At 48.2% G+C, this 23,119-nt stretch overlaps 2 protein-coding genes across 4 annotated transcripts in view; one reads left to right on the forward strand and one right to left on the reverse strand.

Moving 5' to 3' along the window:
* TIMP3 (TIMP metallopeptidase inhibitor 3) overlaps positions 1-4,024 on the forward strand; it is a 55,457-nt gene extending 51,433 nt beyond the window's left edge. Inside the window, exon 5 of the mRNA XM_017652298.3 lies at positions 132-4,024. Coding sequence (XP_017507787.1) covers positions 132-329 — 198 coding nt within the window. The 3' untranslated portion in view covers positions 330-4,024. The remainder of the gene's footprint in view (positions 1-131) is intronic.
* The window catches only part of SYN3 (synapsin III), a 443,027-nt gene that overhangs the window by 296,565 nt on the left and 123,343 nt on the right, over positions 1-23,119 (reverse strand). For all 3 annotated transcript variants that reach the window (XM_017652294.3, XM_017652295.3, XM_017652297.3), the window contains exons 5-6: positions 8,531-8,687; positions 5,788-5,877 (exon numbers count right to left, since the gene is read on the reverse strand). In XM_017652294.3, coding sequence (XP_017507783.3) covers positions 5,788-5,877; positions 8,531-8,687 — 247 coding nt within the window. The remainder of the gene's footprint in view (positions 1-5,787; positions 5,878-8,530; positions 8,688-23,119) is intronic.

The following is a 23,119-nucleotide window of genomic DNA, read 5'->3' on the forward strand; positions in this document are numbered from 1 at the left end:
TTCACCGAGGGACTGACGTAGCTGGGCTCCACCGGCAGTGGTCCCAGGTTCTGAAGGCACACTCGGGCAAGCACCAGGCCTGGCTCCGCCATGGCAGAGTCCACCGACCTTGGGCTGTTATCTCATTGCAGATCAAATCCTGCTACTACCTGCCTTGCTTTGTGACCTCTAAGAACGAGTGTCTCTGGACCGACATGCTTTCCAATTTTGGCTACCCTGGCTATCAGTCCAAACACTACGCCTGCATCCGGCAGAAGGGTGGCTACTGCAGCTGGTACCGAGGATGGGCCCCCCCGGACAAAAGCATCATCAATGCCACAGACCCCTGAGCACCAGATCCTGCCCCACCTCACCTCCCTCCCTCCCTGCTGAGCTTCCCTCGGACACTAACTCTTCCCAGATGATGACAATGAAATTAGTGCCTGTTTTCTTGCAAATTTAGCACTTCGAACACTTAAAGAAAAGTCTCTGCTGTCATATGGAGTTTATTTGGAACCATCCTCCTGGCCCCACCCGACCCCTTCTTTTTGGTTTTGACATCACCCATTTCCACCTGGGAATTTTTGGTGCCATGCCAGAAAGAATGAGGAGTGTACCCTCCTCTTCTTCACGATGATATAATCTATATTTTTTTAGGAAAATAAAAATCGAAAAACTACCCCATTTGGGCATTGTAATACCTCCCCCTCTTTCTTCCTCCCCGCCTCACCATCTCCCAGACCCTCCTCCGTTTGCCCTTCTCCTCCATCCCAGTAGGACACAGACGTGGAGCTGCTGCAAAGTTAACCGTTTCAGTTTCAGTCGAGGGCAGCAAGCAGATAGACTCAAGGTACGCAGAAGATCTTACACACTGAGGAGATGCTACTGCGTGTCCCAACCCGATAGTGTCTGTCTGTGTCTGCATGTAAGAGTGAGAAAGGGAGGTAAGAAACTTCAAGAGAGGGTCTGAGATAATGCAGCACACACACAATTCCCCTACCCCAGTGATGCTTGGGTTGACCAGATGTTTCTGAGTCTGGCACAAGCAGCCAGGCCAGAATAACGGAAGTTTCTTAGTTGGTGAAGACTTAAATATCTGCCTGAGGTCAGAAGGCAATTTGTCTGCCTTGTGCAAAAGCTCAGGTGAAAGACTGAGATGAATGTCTTTCCTCTCCCTGCCTCCCAAAAGGTTTCCTCCTGGAAAACTCCTTGGTAGATTTGGCCAGGAGCATGCCTGTATGTAAATTGGAGAAATACACACACCGTACACTATCCACAGATATAGCCAAGTAGATTTGGGTAGAGAATACTATTTCCGAAGTAGTGTTTAGCTCACCTAGGGGGATGTGTTTGTATACGCATTTGCATATACCCACACGGGGACATAAGCTAATTTTTTACAGGACACAGAATTCTGTTCAATGCTGTTAAATATGCCAGTAGTTTAATCTCTTCTATTTTGCTGTCGTTGCTTGTTTGAAGAAAATCATGACATTCCAAGTTGACTTTTTTTTTTTTTTTCATTTTAATTAAAATTTGAAATTCTGAACACCCTTGGCATCCCTCTAACTGGGGTCATCTGACCTCTGTCCCTCTTCCTTTATCCTGCTTCATGTTTGGGGCCTTCATTTAACTGCCTTATGGGTTGGCTCAGATGGGAGATGAGTCAGTGTGGGTCAGGGGCTTGTGCACAGGAGGGAAGCTGCAAAAGTGGCCTGCCTTGGCCGGACAGCTACCTTTCCTGGGTTTGGGACAGTCCGCTCCCCTCCCCCAGCTCACTGGTGGGTGAATACCACCTCCTGAGGGTCTCACCTCATGGAATTAAAATTGGTGGCCACTGGGGAAGCCTGACTCTGCAATAAGCTATAGGGTTTTTTGTTGTGTTTTTCAAAATAAAACTATAATATAAATTCTCCAATTAAATAAAATTACTTTAAGTTTTAGTGTTGAAAGTGAGATGCCGAGAGTAGGTGATAATGTACATTTTACACAGCTGGGGACAGTAGGAAGGTGACATTAACATGGGTGCTCTGTCTCTTTTTTCAGATTTGTATTTGTCCTGTATGAGTATTTGTACCTTCAGTTCATTCCACTTTAGGAAACAGAGCTGTCAATTGAAACCGGAGGCAAAAAGAGAAACAGACAACGTGTTGTAATGTCTTGCACACACGCAAAAATGCCCAGGCGAGGTGTTTGGCAGAACCCCCAAGTGGCAAGGAAGTGCAGTCATCTGGTTTCCCTGGGATTGATTTTATTACCTGTACCTTTCACCTTGCAGCCATGCCCTTTGGCTGGTGGAAAACGGGAGGCTTTCCCCTCTCAGTGGGCCCATGTGCGCAAAGGGGCTGAGGTCGGCAGGCCCATGGTTTTTATGGGGTGAGCCCCAGACTTGGTGTTCTGAGATTTTATTCAACCTCAAAGTCTTAATAAGGTAGAACCCCTGACCCAGCCTGCCCATGTGCCCTTCCATAATCAGACATCGGCATCTCCTCTGTGAAGTCCCTGGCCATTCTTGGTCCCTGGTGGGGTCACCTCCACTCACACGAGGAGGGACTTGGGCTGAGGCCTGAGCCTGAGTCACCTGACGTTTCCTGCAGAAAGGTTGGCAGAAACATAGTCCCACCTGCCAGGCCCTGGCAAAGAGAACAGCAGGTCCTGGGAAAAGAAGGGTCTTTTGCAAAGTGATGTCGTCAGAGGGCGGTTTTTGAGCTTTCTATAAGCTATAGCTTTGTTTATTTTCACCTGTTCACTTACTGTATAATTTAAAGTCATTTATGTAGCTGAGACACTTCGTATTTCAATCATATCGTGAACGTTTTATTTTGCTAAATCTTGTGTCATGTATAGGCTGTAATATGTGTACATTGTGTTTAAGAGAAAAAAAAAATGAAACCCACATGCCACCATTTTTCCTGAATCAAATTCTACAGTGGAATGGAGGGTAAAATACTTCTACTGTGCAGGCAGCTAGACTGGTGACGTGGGGAAATGAAGGAATTAGCACTTGAGACTCCTCCAGCTTCCTCCCTGCAGGCATCCGGTGCCTGCTGGAGTAGAGAGGAGGAGGGGAAAAAGAGCAGGTACATTCACACCCTTGCTCTGAATCAGCGGGCCCTGGGCAGTCTGCTAGTCATTTCTATTCCTTCATACCCCGCAACCTCTGCCCACCCAATTGGAAAGTCATGATTTCTCCTAAAAATCCAGGGCCATGGGATCTGTGATTCCGAGATCCCTTGGCCCCTTCTGGCCGGCTCTTCTGCCTCCCTATCCAGGAGGTGACACACCCAGGTTCTCACCTCTTAGGCCAGGGCTCCATCTGCCAGGGTAAATAATACTGGAGACTTGCATCCTTTCCTGTTCCCCAGACCCAGACCTACGTCATGGCAGTGGAACTACAGCCCACAAGCACCATTTTTCATACCATTATTCTTGATCAATTAAAGAAGCAAATGATTATTGGAACGGCTCTGTCTCAAAAACGATGTGGCCCCCTGGGAGATAGTACTTTCCCCTGCCCCAAGCCATCATCTGTGCTTGACGATCGCCAATATGGATTACCCCAAGATGACACCCAAGCGTTGGGCTCTTGGCTACCTAAAGTATAAATATCACTAAAATAGTTTATACAAGGAAAACACTTTATAAATCAGATGGTAAAAGCAAAACAAAATGGGAGCATGTAGGGTACATGAATAGCAACAGCCTCCAGATTGGCTCCTGGGAGACATGAGGAGGGGAAGAACTTAGACGCCAGTTCAGGCTCCGAGGGGAGGGGCTTTGTAGATTCTCCTGTGCCCCGACCTTTCCCCTAAGCCAGTCTGCTGTCCTGAGACCCAGAAGTGATGGAAAGAAACCAACCAGAGAAAACCCTGTCTGGAAGGAATGTATTTGTTGCTAAATTTTGTAGCACTGTTTACAGTTTTCCTCCATGTTATTTATGAATTTTATATTCCGTGAATGTATATTGTCTTGTAATGTTGCATAATGTTCACTTTTTATAGTGTGTCCTTTATTCTAAACAGTAAAGTGGTTTATTTCTATCACACACCTGCCGTCTCTTGCCTCCTGGTGTTCCAGCTGCCGTTGGGGGTTATAGAAGCAGCAGAGGGCCTTGGAAGCTGGGCCTGCCTGCGCTGGCCCCAGGCCCATGCACACGCCCCTCTCTCCATTCACTTCTACTGCTTGGGTCCACCCTACTCCAGTCCTTTCCCCAAGCAGGAAAAATTTCAAGGGAGGCATCTTAGATTTCCTCTTGGCTACGAATCCAGCCCTAACTTGCTCCCTGATTCTATGGCCAGGGTTCTCCACAGTCCTGCAGAATCTGGGTCACTACCTAATTACCTGTGAGTGGTGCAAGTATTCCCAGGTGGGGCCCCTGACTTGGCCTTCCCTGTTTTCTTCCTAAGAATCTCAACCCAGTAGAACTGGGAGGAGCCAGCTGCAAACAGCAGTCCTTGGTGTCAGATGTCTGCCTGAAGTTCAGAGTATGGCTCAGCCTAGTTGGGAATGCCAGGAACTCCTGAGTCCCCACGATAGCCGGTGAACCCCTCCCAGAGTGAACCCCTTACCCAACTTTCATCCCACTGTTCACAGTGTTCCAGAGTATAGCTTTTGCCCCTATTTTAAGCTACTCTACTTTGAGCACCTCTATCATGTGCCAGGCAAGCACTCCTCTGTACACACAAACTGTCTTAAATCTCAACACCCCGATGAGGTTGTTCCACTACCATTAATATTTTTCAGCTGAGGAAGTGGAGGCTCACAGAGATCAATTCATTGCCCAAGACCTAGTAAGTAGGCAGAACTGGGATTTAAATGCAGGCTGGTTTGATGAGAAACTTTGAATTTTCTGTACTGTGTTCACACTTGTTGGAGTATGCCAGGTTCTATATGCCCCTCTTATTCCAACCAGCACACCCCGGATTCTATGACTCTCCCTGGAGCAGACACAGGGAAAGACAATCAACAGGAACCTTTGCCTGGTGGGACTGCTCCAGTCCTACTCAGTGTCTCCGAATAGGACTGTCCAGTTCATCAGCCTGAGCTTGGGATTCTACAAACGGGTCACTATCAGATACCCTATTAACTATCCTGTTCCCCAAGACACATACTCCTCCCATGGCCAGCATTCCCCTGACCAGTTTAAGAACATCACCAACCACCCAAGTAGGCATGTCACAGGCTGTTTCCAGCTGTCCTGAACTTTTCCACCGAGGTTCTTCTGGCTTTGGGATGGAGAATTCTCCATCCCATTCAGAAAGATGTTAACCTCTCCCACCTCCGAATGAGAGGCTCTACCACGTACTCCAAGCTAAGCTCCAGTCACTTCCTAGAGGCAACCTCAGGCGTATTCAGAAGTTGGAATATGAGGAGGACACACAAGGAAACGGCCCTTCAGTAATCAATGCAAGTAAACTCTTATTACAATAAGAGTTGAAAGTAGGTTCTACATAGGCTCAAGGGAAACAACGTCTTAACTTTGAAACATCTTTTACCTTTGCTGCGAAACTTTTGCTCCAACATGGCAGCTCAAGTTGAACCCTGGCATGCTGAAAATTCCTGATGTTGCAAGAAATGCCATCCACCTTTGCAACCTTCCCTACTGCCTAAAATTTCACCTGGAGTGAGGACTCAGCCCCTAGGAAAGCCAGGCATTCCCATAGGCCATCATGGCTCTTCTTGAGAGCCCAGGTGGTCAGATGGTAGCCCCTGAGCCTGCGTCCTCCATCCAAAGAGACTGAGAACATGGACATCTGTGTTCATTCCACACCATGAAGAACAACATGAAGAGTAAAAAAGAGCACTCACCATTGGCTTGTGGTTGGGGAAAAATGTTTGTTCTACAAGCGGGAACTTCTCAGGACCCAGGGAGTGGAAGATTTTAATGAGCTGAGAAAACTAGGACAGAAGAGGAGAGAACATTGGTCAACCACTGTTATGGGAACACCTGCCACTTGATCCCAGGCCTCAAACATGTGACTGTTCTGAGCTGTTTTGGGGATAAAGGCCAGATTTCTTGGCTAGACTTTCATCTTCTCCATCATCTGGCTGCATTAATCCCTTCATTCCTGCAGGCCACTGAGTTCAGCTCAATCACTTTTAATGGGCATTTACCACACCCTCAGTATTTCTCACAAGCACAACCTGCTGACATGCATGCCATGTCCCCAGCCTGCAAGGCCTTTCTTTCTGGAGAGGCAATATTGCTAGTAGTTAATGGTACGGACTCTGCATTGAGATTCTCCATCACTTACTGGCCATGCAACCTGGGAAGGCACTTCAGGTTTCGGAGCTTCAGTTTCCTCATTGGTAAATGAAGAAAATAGGAGATCCAACCTCATAGGATTGTTGTTGTAAGGATTAAATACACAATGAATTAAAAGCAGTGCCTGGTCCATAGGAGCACTGGGATGTTAGCTATTATTAATCATAAATATTTTCCCTGCTTTTACAGCCCTGCTTGTTCTCAACAACTTAAACCACATTCCTCCCACCCTGGGCCCTTCCTGCCTCCACACTTCCTTGTCTTACCATAGAGGCAGCTGCTGTCCCCAGAGCTGTAGTAAGTTCTGAAAGACAGGCCTTGGACTTATATCCCCTCCATAATCCTACACTACTCAGCACCCTTGGGAGCCCTCTTGGTGGCCAGCATTGCACTTGAACATTAGGGCAACAAGCTGAACACAGCGCACCAGGCCTTGAGGGAGGAGAGAGTGTGGCAGGTGGTTAAGATAATAATACCTTGATGGAAGGAAGAAAGGGGGGTGATGAGACCTGGAAGAGGCAGAGTGGGGGTCAGGACAACTCCCTGGAGCAAATGCCATAAAGAAAGAGGAGGATAGGCACTCCAGGTATGCAGTGAGACTAGTGTGTGCTAGAGGTGCCAGTGGCTGCCATGCCTGAGGCCTTGCATGCATGACACAGTGACAGAGGTGGCCAGAAGGTGATGCATGACACCCCACTGGGAGACTGAAAGGCCAGACCCAGGAACTTGGAATTCACCCAAAAGGCAAAGGGGAGCTGCTGGTAGACATTAGCAGGGAAGACCAAGGGAGAATCTGATTAGGATGAAGAAATAAGCTGCAATCTGTGGCCTAATGTGGATGCCCAATGGCTAGAAAGGGTACCAGATCTTGTGTCAGACTTGAGAGTAATTCAATACTAATGGCTCAGACAGAGTATGGGGTTACTCAGGAGCTTCATGCATCAGGCAAGGACTGGTCTGCAAACTCTTAGGTATAGCCTACCGGTGTGGTGCAACATGAGTCAGCTTAGAGGGTCTGTGGGACCCCAGAAATATGGGACATGATGGGAGATCCCTCATTTTGCAGATAAGAAAACTGAAGTCCAGAGAGGGACAGTAATTCCATGATCAAGTACACAAGTTTTGGAGATGCCCAGCTCCACAGCTTACTACTAGCTACCCTGGCCCTAGTTTCCTCATCTGTACAATGGAGATATCAGCAATAACTACTTGTCAGGGTGGTTCTGAGGATCAAATATAATGTGCATGTCAAGGGCCCAGCACGGCACACAGTCAGTGTTAATGAATGACAGTTGCTGTCACCATGATGTCTACCTGGAAAAACAAGGGGGTGAGGGTGGCTAATACTACCTAGGACCCTTTCCGAACAGTGGCACTTGAATCTGGATGCACAGACCAAAAATCTCAAGGTAGAATGAGAAGGACACCAAAATCATGAAACTAGTGGTTAAAGACTATCCACATCTATTAAATGAACACAGATGTTCCTTTAATAAATACTGAGTACCAACTCTACAGAGACCTTGCTCCAAGTATGAGGGGAAATAATAATTGCCACTATTATATATGTATATATAATAAAATATATACATGAAATATACCATTTTATATCTGAAAATGTAAAATATACCATGTTATAAGTGAAAAATACAATAGACCATTCAAGGTGGGGAAAAATCAAACAGAGTAAGGGATTTGAGAGTATTTGGAGGAAAGGCCTCTCTCACAGGTAACATTTGAACGGAGACTCAAATCAAGCGAATGAATGAAAGCAATGAGTAAACAGTGGGGAAATCAAGTTTTGGGCGTTGGAGAGAGACGGCTTCAAGGTCTGGTTGCCCCTCACTGGCTACGTAACCCTGGGCCAGCTGCTTCACCGCCCTGAGGCTGAGCTTCCTCTTCTGTCAAATGAAGAAGGAACGCCAACACCCACTTTATACCACAGCAATAGACTGAGCGCCAGGCAGCAGGATTTTCTGGTGCATAGTAAGTGCTCAACAAAGCAGTGTCTACTATTAACAAAAATGATATGACTAAATGGTGGTATGAACAAGACAGTATACCCCTCCTACAAACTAGTATTGTTACAGGGTAACACTGCATCATGATATGTTGTTACGTACTATTTGTTAGGCAGTAATTGCAAAAAGGGGCTTGGAGTCCAAGTTGTTTACAGTTGCTTAAGAGACTCCTTTCATTACGGAGGCCACCAGGCTGGGGAATGGACCCGCTTCAGGGTTGGAAGACCTCCCACTCTGCTCCCACCCAGCCTGGCCCATCACCTACCACCCAGGGCTTGCTGCAGAAGTTGTAGACAGAGTAGAGGGAGTTGACGGCAGGCAGCCCTCCGTACTGCAGGCCAATGACCAGGCTGCGGTAGTCTTCACCCAGGGCCATGCTGTAGGCATGCTGGCGGACCAGGATGAAGTCGGGCTTGAAGGATCTGCCGAGAGAGAGGCACCAACAGCAGTGTCACCACACCAGGTACTGATGGAACACGAGGGTGCCAGGCCACAGCCCACTGAGACAGCTGGGTGGGGAGCAGGATGAGGAAGGTTGGGTGCAAACTCACAGCCGCTACAAAGTCAAAGGACTGAACACAACTCACATTTTCTTCTTGATCTTTTTTAGGCTGTTTTCTTAATTTTCTACATTGAACAAATATTTCATTTGCAACCAGAGAAAGAATGTATCAAAATATCAGCGAGTATACTGTGATTTTTCACTAGGCACATACTACCTTACCAAATCCTCATAATTGCCCCAGGATGTGGGTATTGCTGCCAAGGAATGAATTTTATAGATAAGTACCCTGAAGCTCTGAAAGATTAAATTACTTGCTCAAAGAGATCCACTGCAGGTAAATGGCAGGCTCAGGTCTGCGGAGCCGGGGCCCTTGTTATCAGCCACCGTGTAACATGGCTTCCCTCCTGTGTATTTCAAATGCGTCCTGTCCCTTTCAAGTAGCAGCCTCTGGAAAGCAGCCAGAGCACTCATGTGAGAGCTGAGTACACGCCAGTCTCCTTGCTAGGCCCCTTTGGAGAGCTGAGCCTGACCAGTACTCCTAAGCAGACCTGGGGAAGGTCAGGACCACTTCCCCATTTTATAGACAGGACACTGCAGCTCGGAGAAGTCAGGAACTTCCCCAAGTCGCAAAGCTGGGAAAAAGGGATGCCACGTTTGAACTCAGGTCATCTGGCTCTAAGCCCACATACACTTTTCCCTCCATCACGTGGCTCCAGGTGGGTTCACACATTGTTGCATTCACACCGCCAAGGATCCATCTGCTTCTGGATTCCTCACTCCCAAGTCACATGAGAAAACCAGCCTCACAGTAGGCAGGTGGTTTATACTCAAAATGGTGTGATCCATTTGTTTTGTCCAGAGTCAGACACTTAGCTTCAGATAAACTGTGTCTCTTTAAAACAATTCAAGTGTAAATTAAGATAAGTATCAGAAGGAAAGAACTTGCCCACACTGAAGACAGAGGGAAAGCATGAGCTGCTGGGGCAGGTCCTTCTCCAATCACTCTGAGCTTGGGCTTCGTTATACACCCCAGGGCCTGGTGCCTGAGGGTCAGGGGAGGAGTACGTACACGTTGAAGGAGTGAATGATGTACATAAACATCACCTCATTCCCAAAGGGTCTCGCTGGCTAAGCTGTAACCCGTCCCAGGGGAGCCAAGTAGATGGTGGCATCTTGGGTATGGCTGACATCGCACCCATGGAAATGTTTGATCTTGACACTCTGTGGTTAGGATCTGGGTTCAGTTAGAAGCTTGGAATTATTATGCCTATATCCTTACTGCATTCTCAGACTTGAAACAGTCCAACGAGTGTATTTTACAGACTGGGAAACTGAGGCCCATAGCTAGGCAGTGACATGTCCCAGGTCACCCAGCAAAACCATGGCAGAGCAGGAACTAGCAGGTCTTTCTTTCTGGTTTCCTGATTTTGTGTTCCACTTTGCTAGCTTACACAAATCGATGCTTTCTTCTTTAACTATTCCCTTAAGATAGATTCTAAGAAGTGGGATTACTGGGTTAAAGAGTATGAATTTATTTAAGTACTCACAAAAAAGTACCCTTTTAGAAGGGGGAATGTCACCAGTTGCATGTGACAGTGTCCATCTCACTATAACCTAGCCAGCACAGCAGTTTTTTTAAAGTGCATTTTTCAATTTGATAAGCAATTTTCCCCATAAGACACCCTCTGCCCCACTATTTTAGTTTGCATTTCTCTGCTTTCAGTGTATGTGTGCTTCCATCAACCATCTGCATTTTCTTTTCTGCAAAAGTCTGCACACCTTTCCCCATTTTCAAAAAGAGGGCCTTACTTTTTTCTCATTGATATAAATAAGGATTGGATGCTGCCCTTTATCTGTCATGCGCAGCAATGTTTTTACTAATTGTTTCCCTTTTTTTTTTTTTATGACTGTGCATCTTAAAAAAACACACAAGTACATTTCCCATTCCCTCCTGGGCACATCTACCAACCCTTCCCTGTTGACTTGTCTCTCTGTTTCGATGCTCAGAGGCCCTCCGGGGCTCCAGTTCCGACAATGAGGCACCCCTCCTCCCGGCAGTGTGGTTTCCCTCCTACACAACAGTGGCAGCAAGCTTGGTGTTTCCCTAGGAGCAACTGCTCTGCTCCAGGAGAAAATAATTAAACGTCTCCTGCTGGCTAGCCTGCCAGTTTTTCACTGTTTGTAGAGAACCGCTAAGAGGGATACAACCTCTAGGAAAAGAGGGTGACCTTCCAGACCACTTTCCAAGAGGGGTTTCCAATCGCCTGTCTTAGGGTATGAGATATTCTGACTCCAGCTCCAGATATTATGGGGCTCTCTCTCCAGGACTTCTAGAACTCACCTCTAAATCAAAATCTTTCTGATTCTCTGAAACAAAAGTAGTGGCCACCTGCTCTTCGTCTTTAAGGGTGTGGACCTTGAGATTCCACATTTGAAGTGCTCTTGCAAAATCATATACTTCCCTGTTTAGACCCTCTAAAGGCTTCCTCTTTCTGACAACAGGTCCTCAGCTCCTTACCATGGCAACAGGGCTCCTGCCTGCCCCTCCATCCTCATTTCCTTCCTTCCTCCTCTCTCCCACCTCGACTAGAGCCACACTGACACTGTCCCTTACTCTATTCTGTCCCTGGACACTCTTCCCCCAAACTGTGCATGGATGCTTCATTCTCATGACTTACTCATCACCTCAAGTTTATTTCCTCAAAGACACCTGTCCTGCTTACTCTATTGAAATTTGCCCAACCCTCATGTTGCCCAATGTTCCTTTCTTCACAACTCTTTTGACAATTTTCTTTCTCCTGTTTATCTGTTTAGTTGTTTATTGCCTATCTCTCCCCTCAAATATGTCAGATCAATGAGAACAGAGGACCATTCCATCTTGGACAAAATAGGCTATGCCAATGTTTTTAATGAATGACTGAGTTAAAGAATACATGTAGAAATGAATGAATAAATGAGAAGTGGAAGGGACACTGAAGAAGGAAGGACCCTCTTTCCTGTGGTCCCAGGTCAGAGAATTAATACTAATGGCCAAAGTTGCTGTGGCCCCTAATAAGCAGGGGCTGCCTTACATGGTAATAAGGTGTGTATTCCTGGAGGTATGCTAGCATCACCAAAAGTTTTAACCCCACAGTATTTAGGATAGATCCTATGACCTCTGAAGATTCTCAGATACAATATACAAAAAAATAAACACTTCCCACAAGTGATATACCTGGGCAAACAAGGCATGTGCTACAGTTCGAATTCTGCCAGTCATTGCTACATAGATGCACAGAGTCCTTCCTGCCAGCCTGGGGTATGGGAGATTTATTTGCAAGGATTGCAGAGAAGTCAGTGACTCAAGCCAAATGACCTATGATATGCAGTTTCCGGGCTCTCTACCAGTCAGGGAATGGCCAAGTCCTGCATGTCACCCCAACATAAGAATGTGCCTGCCTGCAGTTTTCAGGGCCCGACCATGGGCTAAGCACCCTGGGAGAGGCTGGAGATCCTGAGATGACTGGGACATGATCCCTGCTTTAGGGAAACTCATAGTCCAAGACAAGTGGGTACAATTGTAAAGGATAAGGATTTGCTAAATGAATAAATGAATAAATCAGTGCAATAATGAAGGCACATATGAGGTTTGAGGATGGACCAAAGGGCATATTCAACTCTGTCTGAGGGTGGGGGGTGGATAAGCATGTACCAGAAGGCTTGGGTCTGAAAGAAAAGTAGGGGTTTGTCATGTGGGCAGGGCTTCCAGGTAGAGGGAATGGCACCTGCAATCAAATGGATGGACCCTCAGAGTGGGGTGCAGTAGCCTGGGCTTGTTTTTTAATCTCAGTACCCTTCCTTTTTTTGAAAACATAGTCCATGATAAAATCCTCTGCAATCACATTTTCCTGGGCAGTAACTGGTGTAAGGATCGCACCTCTCCTGGAAAACGGGCCTGTCCGCATCCCGCTCTGAGTGCTGGGAAAGAGGAGTGGCTGGCTAAGCTAAGGTGCAGTGAACGGGGGCTGGGCCACCTTGTCCAGGCCACATGGAGAGATCCCATCTGTGGGGGCAGTGCCACAGGAACAGAGACAGGAGGGAGACGACAGCCCTGTCAGCATCAGTTGAATCTCTGATCCCTGCTGAGCCTGACGCTAGCTCTGTCGTTATCTTCTGAGTTAACAGGAGCTATTAAGTTGCCTTTTGGCCTACAGTAGTTTGAATTGCCTCTGTTGCTTGCCATCACTATTGCTCTGATACTGGGGGGAAGTGGCAACATTTGCAATTGGTTACATGGCTGCAGTTTAAGGTAATGATAGGGCAGCAAGAAATAAGGTTGGGCAAAAAATCCCCCCAGCTCTCATGAAGCTTCTGTCTCCACAATCCCCCGGGCCCAAGCCCTGTGGTCTTATCATGCCTGGGCACGAAGGCCTCCCTCAATCCCACACGAGTTGGCACATCTTGGCTGGACACTGTACCTGGGTTTTCTTGTTGTTTCAGCTTTAAACTTAATATGAGATATATTCTTTGGGTTTCTGGTCCCACCAGGTCTTTTTCAGAAGTGGTTGTTGGTACTGGAAAGGAAATCAAGGACAAGATATAATTCAATAGTAGAGAGGGGACAGGTGGTACATTGCTAGGACTGACTGGCACTTCAGGCAGCATGAAGAGCAGGAGCCCAAAGGCTGAATAATCACTTTTAACCACTGGAGAAGTGTAATAATTCCCTCAAATATGCAGAAACCTGCAGTGGTAAGAACAGACCTTGGCTGGGCTTTGCCTGGGACCTAAATTAATAAGCAGAAAGAAGCCTCACTCTTCTAGGCCGTTTGACGGCTATGTTGTACTGGTCCCCTGTTCTCCAAGAGCCAGGTTGGTGATGATGCAGAGTTTGGTCACATGCTGACCCACAGCACCCAGATCTGAGCCCAGCTGTGCTGGGAAGGCTCTGATCTGTCTGACATCTGCATCCACCAGGAGAGAGACTTCAGGTGTCCTCTTAACTCTCTCCATATTTCTCATAAGCCCTCTCCAATCCCCTCCACCTCTGAAAATCCAACCTTGGGCACTGAATCTGGGGGTAAGGAGACCAAGAGAACTGAGTAAACCAGCAAAAGCAGGTGTCTTGAGGAAAAGGCGAGGGGAGATCAAAACACTGAAATGATTTGTCTCCATGGTCCTGAAGGCTTATGGACCACGTCCTGCAGCAAGGACAGAGACGTACCCACCTTGCAGGTAGAGGGCATTGCGTGGGGCATATGGAAGGACTTTGGGCATTAGTGATGGTTCCCATAAGCCCGAGGACTGCAAAAAATTTGTCCAGGCCAGAAAGAAATTAGGTGGCAGCCAACCAAGAATCTTGCGAGGAGAGGACAACAGGATGTTATGTGAGGCCTGTGGGGCCTGCACAACAGCTGCCAGCTGCACAGCGTGTTGATGCTGGGGAAGGGGCCTGGGGGAGTTTACGGACAGCCTGGCTTTCTGATGAATCCCAGGGCTCTCTCTGTAAACTACTAGAAGGTTAATAAAACACAGACATGAGTTGCTGGAAGAAGTAGGCTTCCTCATCTCCCTTCTCAGCCCCAGAATCTCTTTGTCCTGGTCTCCCTTTCCCCTTCCATTTCAGAGGAGTCCTCAGGGCTCCATCTTTGCTCCACCCACCTCCTCCATCACCCTGGGGATCACATCTGTTCTGGGTTGAATTGTGTCCCCTTCAGAAGATGCACTGAAGTCCTAGGCCTGATACCTGTTAAGTGTGGTCTTATTCGGAAAAAAGTCTTTGCAGATTTGATAAAGTTAAAATGAGGTCATGCTGGAATACAGCAGCCCTGACCCAACCCCCAGGGTTCTTATAAGAAGAGAGAAGAATGCTACGTGGCGAAGGAGTAAAGACTGGAGTGAATGCCAACGATGGCTGGCAACCATGAGAAGCTAGGAAGAGGCAAGGGACATTCCTCACCTAGATCCTTGAGAGGGACATGTCCCTGCTGACACCTTGATCTCTGACTTCTGGCCTTCAGAACAGTGAGAGAAAAAATTCTGGCATATAAATTGCCTGGTCTGTGCACTGAGTATTAGCAGCCTCAGGAAACAAATGCAGTGCACGCTCCCAATATTTCCCTTCTAGCAGCTTTCAGGACTTTCTGGCTTCCTGTGTTCTTGGGTGTATCTATCCCCAGCCACCTCCTGGATTCCCAAAACAACAGCCCCAGAGATAAGAAAACCTTCACTTCGAGGATGAAAATGAATGAACAGCAAAGTGATGCTCATATTTACATGAAAGAATTAACAAATCAACACACGGGTTAATACATGGAGATTCACTTGGAGGGATGTCCACGAAAAGTGCTAACCTGGTTATCTCTAAAGGGTAGGATGGGAAATGGGGGATATTACATTCTTCTTCAGACTTTTTGGTACTATCTGCATTTAAAAAAAAGAGAACACAGAGCATTTTTAGAACCAGGAAAAAACAATGAGGTTATCTCCGCTTTGGAAAAAATGATAAATGTAATGATGATGTAACATCACGGAAAATGCTTACGGGACAATTTCATGTGATGGAACACAATAGAAAAGAGAATCTGTGTTATAACTAAAGCACTATAAAAATGATAGTCCTGGAAGGGGAGATGGAAAATTGCTAATGTGTTAAGGTGGTAAGACTGAAGGTGATTTTTTTGTTTTGTTTTGAAAATTTCCATTTTTGTTATAATGTGGTGAGGGCATTAACCCAAACTCTCAGCTGGCATCAGTACATCCGTGAATGTGAAGCAAATCCCCTCCGTGGGGCCTGACAGCCATAACTAGCCATTCCTCCACTTCATTCATCACTGCACCTGTTGGAAAAGGCAATTTGTACCTGCTAGCCCTCATTTCCATGTGCCCATCTCCCTAACTCTCTGCTTCCGGCTGCCAGCCCCCTTCCACCCCAGAAAAATCTCATTGAAGGCACTCCTAAATGTAGAGCTCTGGGATGAAATGGCCTCGGCTATGCCCACACTTCCCCTGATTTCTAATAACAGCTAATGGACTGAGGGCCTCTATTTCAAACCCTCTGTGTATCTTCACTCACTGAAGCCTGACAACATTCCTATGAAGTAGGTGTCATTATCACCCCCGTTTTCCAGATAAGGAAACTGATGCACAGAGCAGTTAAAAGAACTTGCCAAGATCACACATCTGTTGGTGGTAGAACCACAAATCAAGCCCAGAAGCCTGCTGGCTCTAGGACAGGGTTTCCCAGCTGTGCACTGTTGGAACTGGACAATTCTCTGTTGGGGGGTAGCTATCCTGGGGAGTGGAGTGTTAGGAACATCCTTGGCCTCTACCCACTAAATGCAATAGCGCCCCCGCGACTCATCGTGAGGAGCAAAAATGCCTAGAGGCACTATCAACAGTCCTCTGGGGGCAAATTCACCCCAGTGGAAAACCCCTGCCATCAAGCTCACTCGTGGCCTCTGCAGTGTGATCTCGGTCCTGCCCACCCAAGCATTTTCCTCCCTGCCTTGAAGACGCCCTCTCCCCGTGTCTCTCAGCCGCTTCCTGCCGGCTCCTCACTATGCCAGCTTCACCCTTCCCACGGCTCTTTTCCAAGGCTTAGCGTTGTTCTCTGCCCTATGGAACATCTCCATTCAGTGAGCTTACCCACCAGTCCTCAGAGGCAACTGCGAAAATGACTCCGATTTATAGAGCACTTCTCTGTACCAGGAATCATCTTTAGCCTTTTAATAATGCTATCTTAATCCTTATGATGGCCTTAAAAAGACAGTATTTTCAAGAAACTAAGACACGGAAGAGAGGAATCACAGCAAGAAAAAAGGTGCACAGGAGATCTGAGTTCTTCAAAGCCACCGTGCAGCCAGCACCCACCTGGGTATCTTGTCTTCACCTCCAACTTACTGTGGCTGGAGCCCAAGCCATCAGCCTCCCCCAGAGTGGATCTCCTGACTTCTATCACCCACCGTGCTCCCAGGATCCCAGCTGTCCCCCGAAGACATCTGCCATTCTCCTCTCCGACACCCCTCTGTAAGGGGCCGCTGTGGCCGCTGAGTCCTTCCCCCGGAAGTGTGAGGGATTTGCCCCACACCTCCTGCTCCTCCACTCACCCTGGTTTTTTCCTCCACCACCTCACACCCAGGACACCTTACCTCAACAGACCTGCCGCTCCTAATCCCAGGGTCATAGGTCCCTCATCTTATTTCTCTGTGCAGCCCAGGGCCTGACTCAGAATCCAGACTGCTGAGGGCTGAGTGTAAAGGAATTCCCCTGCCTCCGCTGCAGAGATTCCCAGGCCCAATGGCTCAGGCCCAACAGGGATTGTCAGGGTGAAGTGGGGCATTCTCTTCCAGCAGGAGCTTCGGTGGGGTTTTCTGGGCCACGCTGTGTCACTAAACACAGAACAATATTCTTACTTTCCACAACTCTCGCCTACCTTTTTTTGGAAGCCTGTCCATCCCTTACTCTGTCTTTCATTTTCCCACTCTTGATAATGACTGCGTACAGGAAACACTTCATTTTCCCGTGGGAGAGCACCTCCTTCTATGAAAACGGCGGCCAGTGCAGGCCTCAGTGGTGGGCAAGGGGAGAAACGGGCTGCGCACTGGAGAACGGCCTCTGCTCTGGCCGTCCTGGCCACGTATGAATGAGGCCCCTGGTGGCCCTTGTGACTTTTTGAGAGAAGCCCAAATCTGGATATTTATATGACATTCTCAACTACTTAAATGTTGATGACTCATTCAAAAATATTTTAAAAAATCACCATGCAGTCTGGCACAAAAAATAAATAAAGCAGGGCCACTATGGAGAAAACTCCAGCAAGACTCAGAGCCGCACCTAAAGGGGGCTGCTGTGACCCAGCTCCAGCACAGGGCGGCCACGTGCAGACACTCGGTCCTGTCTTACCAAATCCTCTGGCTTTTTCAAATGACAGCCAGAAATCTGCCTTTTATGTGAAGTCTTTTGTGTAAAGTCTCCCTTTTTAAAAAGTACTGGAGCACATTGTGTGGGCAAACGAAACATGTCTGGACAGGGTGTGTGGCCTGAAAGTGGTCAGCACGCCATCTCCGACTTGAGGGGGTAACTTCTGCTACCAACTGCATTCCACTCCTGGGCTCGTCTTAAAATCCTACTTTCCTCATGCCGCTCTGCCACTTGAACCCCTCCAGTAGCCTCAGCTGCCCCCAGGAGGGGGTTCATCCTTCTTCCTCTGGCGCTCAGTGCTCCCCAGAAAGTGGCCTGGGCCTCCTCCTCTGACCTCCGTCTCCTCTGAGCTCCTAAGAACCCATCTGCCTGGGTCCACTGGCCCTACTGCCCTCCACACTAGAAGAGCCCATCCATTCAGACTGCACTGTGTCCACTCACTCCCCATGCTTATGAAACTGCCCCTCAAAAATTCCCCCAACTCAAGCCTCACTTCCTCAGTGATTTCTCTTTATCCTCCATTCCCGTCACCCTCAGTGCATCTTACTCATGCAGAAACTACCCACGCAACGTCTCCGGCCAGCTCACAAGTGGTGGTGGTCTCCTCCCTACTGAACTCTTCACTCATTCGAGGTTGTCCCCATGGGGGGACAGGGGTCTGCACTGGCCCCTGCAGTCTCCTCTTCGCATTGCCCAGAGACATTTCTGGAGGACGCACATCTCAGTGTGTTGCTCCCCTGGACCAAAGGATTCAGAGGCTGCCCACTGCTGCAGATGTAGCCCAAGTGCTTTGGTGTAATAACACAGAATCTTGCATCCAGCTACTTCTCAAAGGCCACTGTAGCCGTCCCTCAGCGTGCACCCCACACTTGGGATGATAGCTGTCCCCCTAAAGCCACAACCTCTCACTGTTTTAACTCTGTACCTACTTGGAGAAAAATGAAAAGGACAGCAAAGGACCATTCAGAGATAGTATTATAGGAATTAAGAATATTCCTATGTGTTTAATACCAAAATAAGACAAGTGCAGGAATGCCCTTGCCTGCCTGTCTGCTCTTACTGGCCCTCCAACTCACTGTTAATAATAAAACCTCCCCTGTAGAATGGGCTGGTGTTTTCACTTTCTGGGATAGCTAAAGTTAACCAACACATACACAGACACACAGACACACACAGACACACACTCTGAAAACAGGGATGCTCTCTGCAACACCCAGGGGTTGGTATATGGATCCTTCCCTGAGTGCCCAGCAGGTGTCTAGCACACAGTAGGTACTCAGGAGATCCGCATGGAAATGGAGGGTGCTGTGGCTTTACTTCTCAGGATCCTGAACCATCTAGTCAGCAACATGTCAACAACTATGGAAAAAGGACCAAAGTGCTCACACAGTGTGCGGTGAGGTTAAAAGCAAGACACAGTCTAGGCCGGCTCTGCCCCGGACTTGCTGTGGGCCTCTGAGTGTGCTGCTTCTCTCTGAGGCTCAGTTTCCTCATTGGTACAAAGAAAGTTGGGCTAAGTGCCCTGCAAGAACCCCTCCTGGGAGGACTGCCTCCAGTCCCAGACTTGGCTTTTAATAACCCCCTCTCCACTGTAGCTGTCTGACTTCCCTTGGCACATCCCGCCACGTAATGTTTTATGAGAATCACCACCTACTGGGTGCCTGCCAAGGGTCAGGCACCTGCAAGGGGTCGTTCAAGGCTTATCGCATTGAATCCTCGCATAATTCCCTGTGAAGTAGGTACTTATCTTTGGCTGGGTCCCCGAGACGTGGAGCCCCAAACAGGCTTTCAAAAGCCTGTGATTCACAGGGGGAAGGTGTGCTCTTGAGGAAGGCAAACTAGGAAGGGCAAGGGGGTGAGGAAGGGTGTGGCCATGGACAAAGTGTCGCCTTGGTGTGATCCACGAAACACGAATAGTCCCACCAAGCTGTCCGGCTTTGAGGGATGAGGCCTGGGCTTTTGCATCACCAGTTACAGTTACTGGCTCCCCTCATGGCAGTCTTGGGGTGCGGTTACCATCTGCCAAAGGCTCAGAAGAAGGCTGGCGGTGTACCCGCAACCATGGCACCTGTGTGCTGGGGGATGGGTGCCCCAGCTGGTAAAGGGATTCTGAGCAGACAACTACAGCAGCTACACAGTACGACTAACCCATTTCACAGATGAGGAAAACCAAGAATGGAGTGATGAAACATGCTCTCAAGGTCACAAAGCTCCTAAACATAGAGTCTGTACGACTGGGTGCAAATCACATCTTCCATTAACAGTCTCATCCCTGAGGGGCGGGACCCAGTGCTTCCCCAGGACCCAGAATGGTGCCTGGGTGCTAGGATAGCAGTGTTGGTGAACCGCTGCTCCCTGGGGCTCTGGGAGGCAGGGAGGTCAGCCCCCACCTCACTTGGGGGCCGAGGACCGCCCCACTCTCTGACAGCTGCCTGGGCTCCAAGTGCTGTCAGTGGCCTGCCTCACGCTGGGGTGGGCCTCCTGCCAGGCTGCCGTCGCTCTCGCTGCTCCAGGAAGAGGAACATTATTCATCAGGGAGATAAGGCAGCTGATGAGAGATGGGCCTCCGAGCAGCTGTTCCTCAGCAGCGGCCGGAAAGGATGCTGGGGAAGCGGAGGGTGGGGAGGATGGGGGAAAGCCCATTTCGAGATAAAAAATGATGGTACTGCTGGGGGGTGACGGAGAACACATTTCCAACTAGGCTGGGCCCTAGTATATACTTACACCCAAGGCCTTCCCCACAAACTCTCCATGCCTGACAAGCCACATATGTGCTTCTGTCAGGATAACTGGAGAACACATCAGGGGGCTTCCTATCAGCTTACTCAGCCTGAAATGTCCACCTGGTGGGGTGCAGTTTCCAGAAAGACTCCCTCCCCAAGCCAAGTACTCAGTGCAAACAACTTCGGGCCCAGGGAGGCTGGCTCCATGCTCCTGGCTAGGCTTCAGCCCTAAATCCCTCGTTTCCTGCCCCCGGGGGGCTCAGGTGGCATTGACTTCAGGGGGGCTAAACCCCCTTCCTGCTGCTCCCCTAGGTCCCCCCTCTTTTCTCAAAGCTAGCCCATACATGGTGGAATGTTCCAGACTGGGAGGCAAGTGTAGGTGAGGTTTCTTTATTTTATCTTTTGGTTTTGTTTATGTTTTGAAGGAAGGAGTCCAGAGGGCTTCCTGGAGAGGAGAGTTGGATATGATCCTCTGTGATGGGAAATGGGCTCCTGGGTGGGGTTCATGGACAGTGCCCAGCTCCCAATGGCCTTCCCTTCTGCACTCCAGCCCCCTCTCCAGCCTCCCCTCCCTGCACTTGGGTCCCCTTCTGTCCTGCCCACACCACCGGTTTCCTCAGAAGCCAGGCTCCCCGACCCTAAGCTCTGCACTGGACTTTACCCTCTGACCTCCTGGCTAACTTTTCCTCTTCTCTAGCAGTCAGAACAGTGCAGGTATACAGAAGGCTCTTTAAAAGCATCCATGATATTATAGTTCTCTTTATAAAAACATCTAAAACCAGTGTGGGAGAATCAAGCAGGGTCACGAGCAGTTAATATTTATTAACAGTTAACAACGGTTAGTACTTATTAAGCATACAGTATGTGGGTGGTACTTTCGTCTGTTTAAGAGTTCTATTTTGATTAATCCTGACAATTACCTTTTTAGGTAGGTATTTGGTTTTGGTTTTTTAAATAAGACAGAGGCACAAAGAAGGGAGCCAGGTAGCCTGGCTCCAGTGTGGGGACCCTCAACCACCTCAGTGTATGCATGTTTGTTATATTATTCTCTGTACTTTTCCTAGGCTTGCAAAGTTTGGAATTGTTTTTTAAAGGATCTGAAGTACATATGGCAAAATGTTAATATTTGTTAAATTGGTATGTTCAACTCTGTGCTTAAAATTATTACAAAGTTTACTAAATACATATGAATATTCAAAAAAGAAAGAAAAAAAAAGCCTCTGTGTGGTTATACAACTCCCGGAGCCCCTCCAGCCCCCTCCCCAGCCCCCTCCTCACCCGCTTTCTGGAGGTGCTCACTTGTCGGGACTATTCGCCATCATGGCCCTTATCACACCACATCCTAGCCACGGACTGACCTCTCATTTCTCCCTCTGGGCTATGAACTCCACCAGGGAAGGGGTGATCTGGGATTTATATCTGTATTTCCAGGGTCTGGCTTATCGCAAGGCGTCTAGATGTTCTATAAATTTGTTGAACGAAATGGAGCCCCTCGGGGGGCCGGCATGGGTGAGGATGAAGCAGCTGATGGAAGACAGGCTGTGGAGGGTGGACGGACACACGTGGGCCCTGCCCTCCCTGCCGCAGACATATGGCAATGATTTTTAGGACTATCACCGAGCCAGGGTTTCCAGCATAAACACTTGCAGCTGCACCTTTCACAGTGCACAGGAACTTCTCAAGACAGGATCTTGGCTGCTTCCAGCTCAGCTCACATGCCCATCAAAGAAGTAGAGAGCAGGAGAAGCTTTTGAGGAAGTCATTGTGTTTCAAACTGTGACTCTGCTGGTTTGGCAGTTAGTTGCCAGATGAACCCTCTGCAATCTGGCTTCTTCATTCTAGCTTAGGCGCTCTCAGTCTTGGCTGCACACGGGAATCACCTGGGGAGCTCTCAAAACTATTTACGCCTGGTCCTTCCCTCTCTGCCCTGCCCTCAGATATTCTGATGTGACTGGAGTGAGGCTGGGGATTTTTAGAAGCTTACCAGGTGATTGTAATGGAGAGCAAGGCTGAGAACTGTTGTCAGGTGCTCTTTGCAAAAAAGCTGCCGCTAGGTGAACTATGATGGCTTCTTCACTCAGTGCACAGTTACTGAGCATCTTTTACGTGACAGGCATTAAGGAAGGAAGGTGGGAGTTTGAGATCTTTGTCCCATGGAGCAGCTAAGTTGCAGAGAGGAATTATTAGCTGGTTTTGGTGTACACAGATCTTAGAGCCAGTGTGGAATGGAAGGATCTTGGTGCCTCTTAAGACCACGTCAGACATTATGGGACCTTTCACAGAATAAATCCCTGCGGAATCTATGGTAGTGGTCAATAAATGGATGTTAGGTAAGAAAGCCAGGTGGTAATTATATAGACAATACAATGTTTCCCCAAGGTTCAGATAGGCATGATGGGTGTGGCTTCATATCCTCAAAGCCAGCCAAGAAACATGGTGGCATACAGTGATCCATAAAACCAGGTCTGGCTGAACCTGGGAAAAATTTAAATATACTTCTAACAAATTCCTAACACTGCTGGTGCATGGGTTACTCTTTGAGAACCAGTGGCTGAGACAAACACTGGCAAAGCACACAGGAGCTTGTTTAAGCCTTCCAATAACCCTAGCGGTCGATCAGAGGAGTGTTTAGGGCATGGACTTTGGGCTCCAGGCCCGGTTCTACCACCTACTGGCTATGGGATCCTGGAACATTAGTTAATACTTTGGTGCCTTAGTTTACTCA

Source organism: Manis javanica, chromosome 10, assembly GCF_040802235.1.
Source record: "Manis javanica isolate MJ-LG chromosome 10, MJ_LKY, whole genome shotgun sequence".
Classification (NCBI taxonomy): domain Eukaryota; kingdom Metazoa; phylum Chordata; class Mammalia; order Pholidota; family Manidae; genus Manis; species Manis javanica.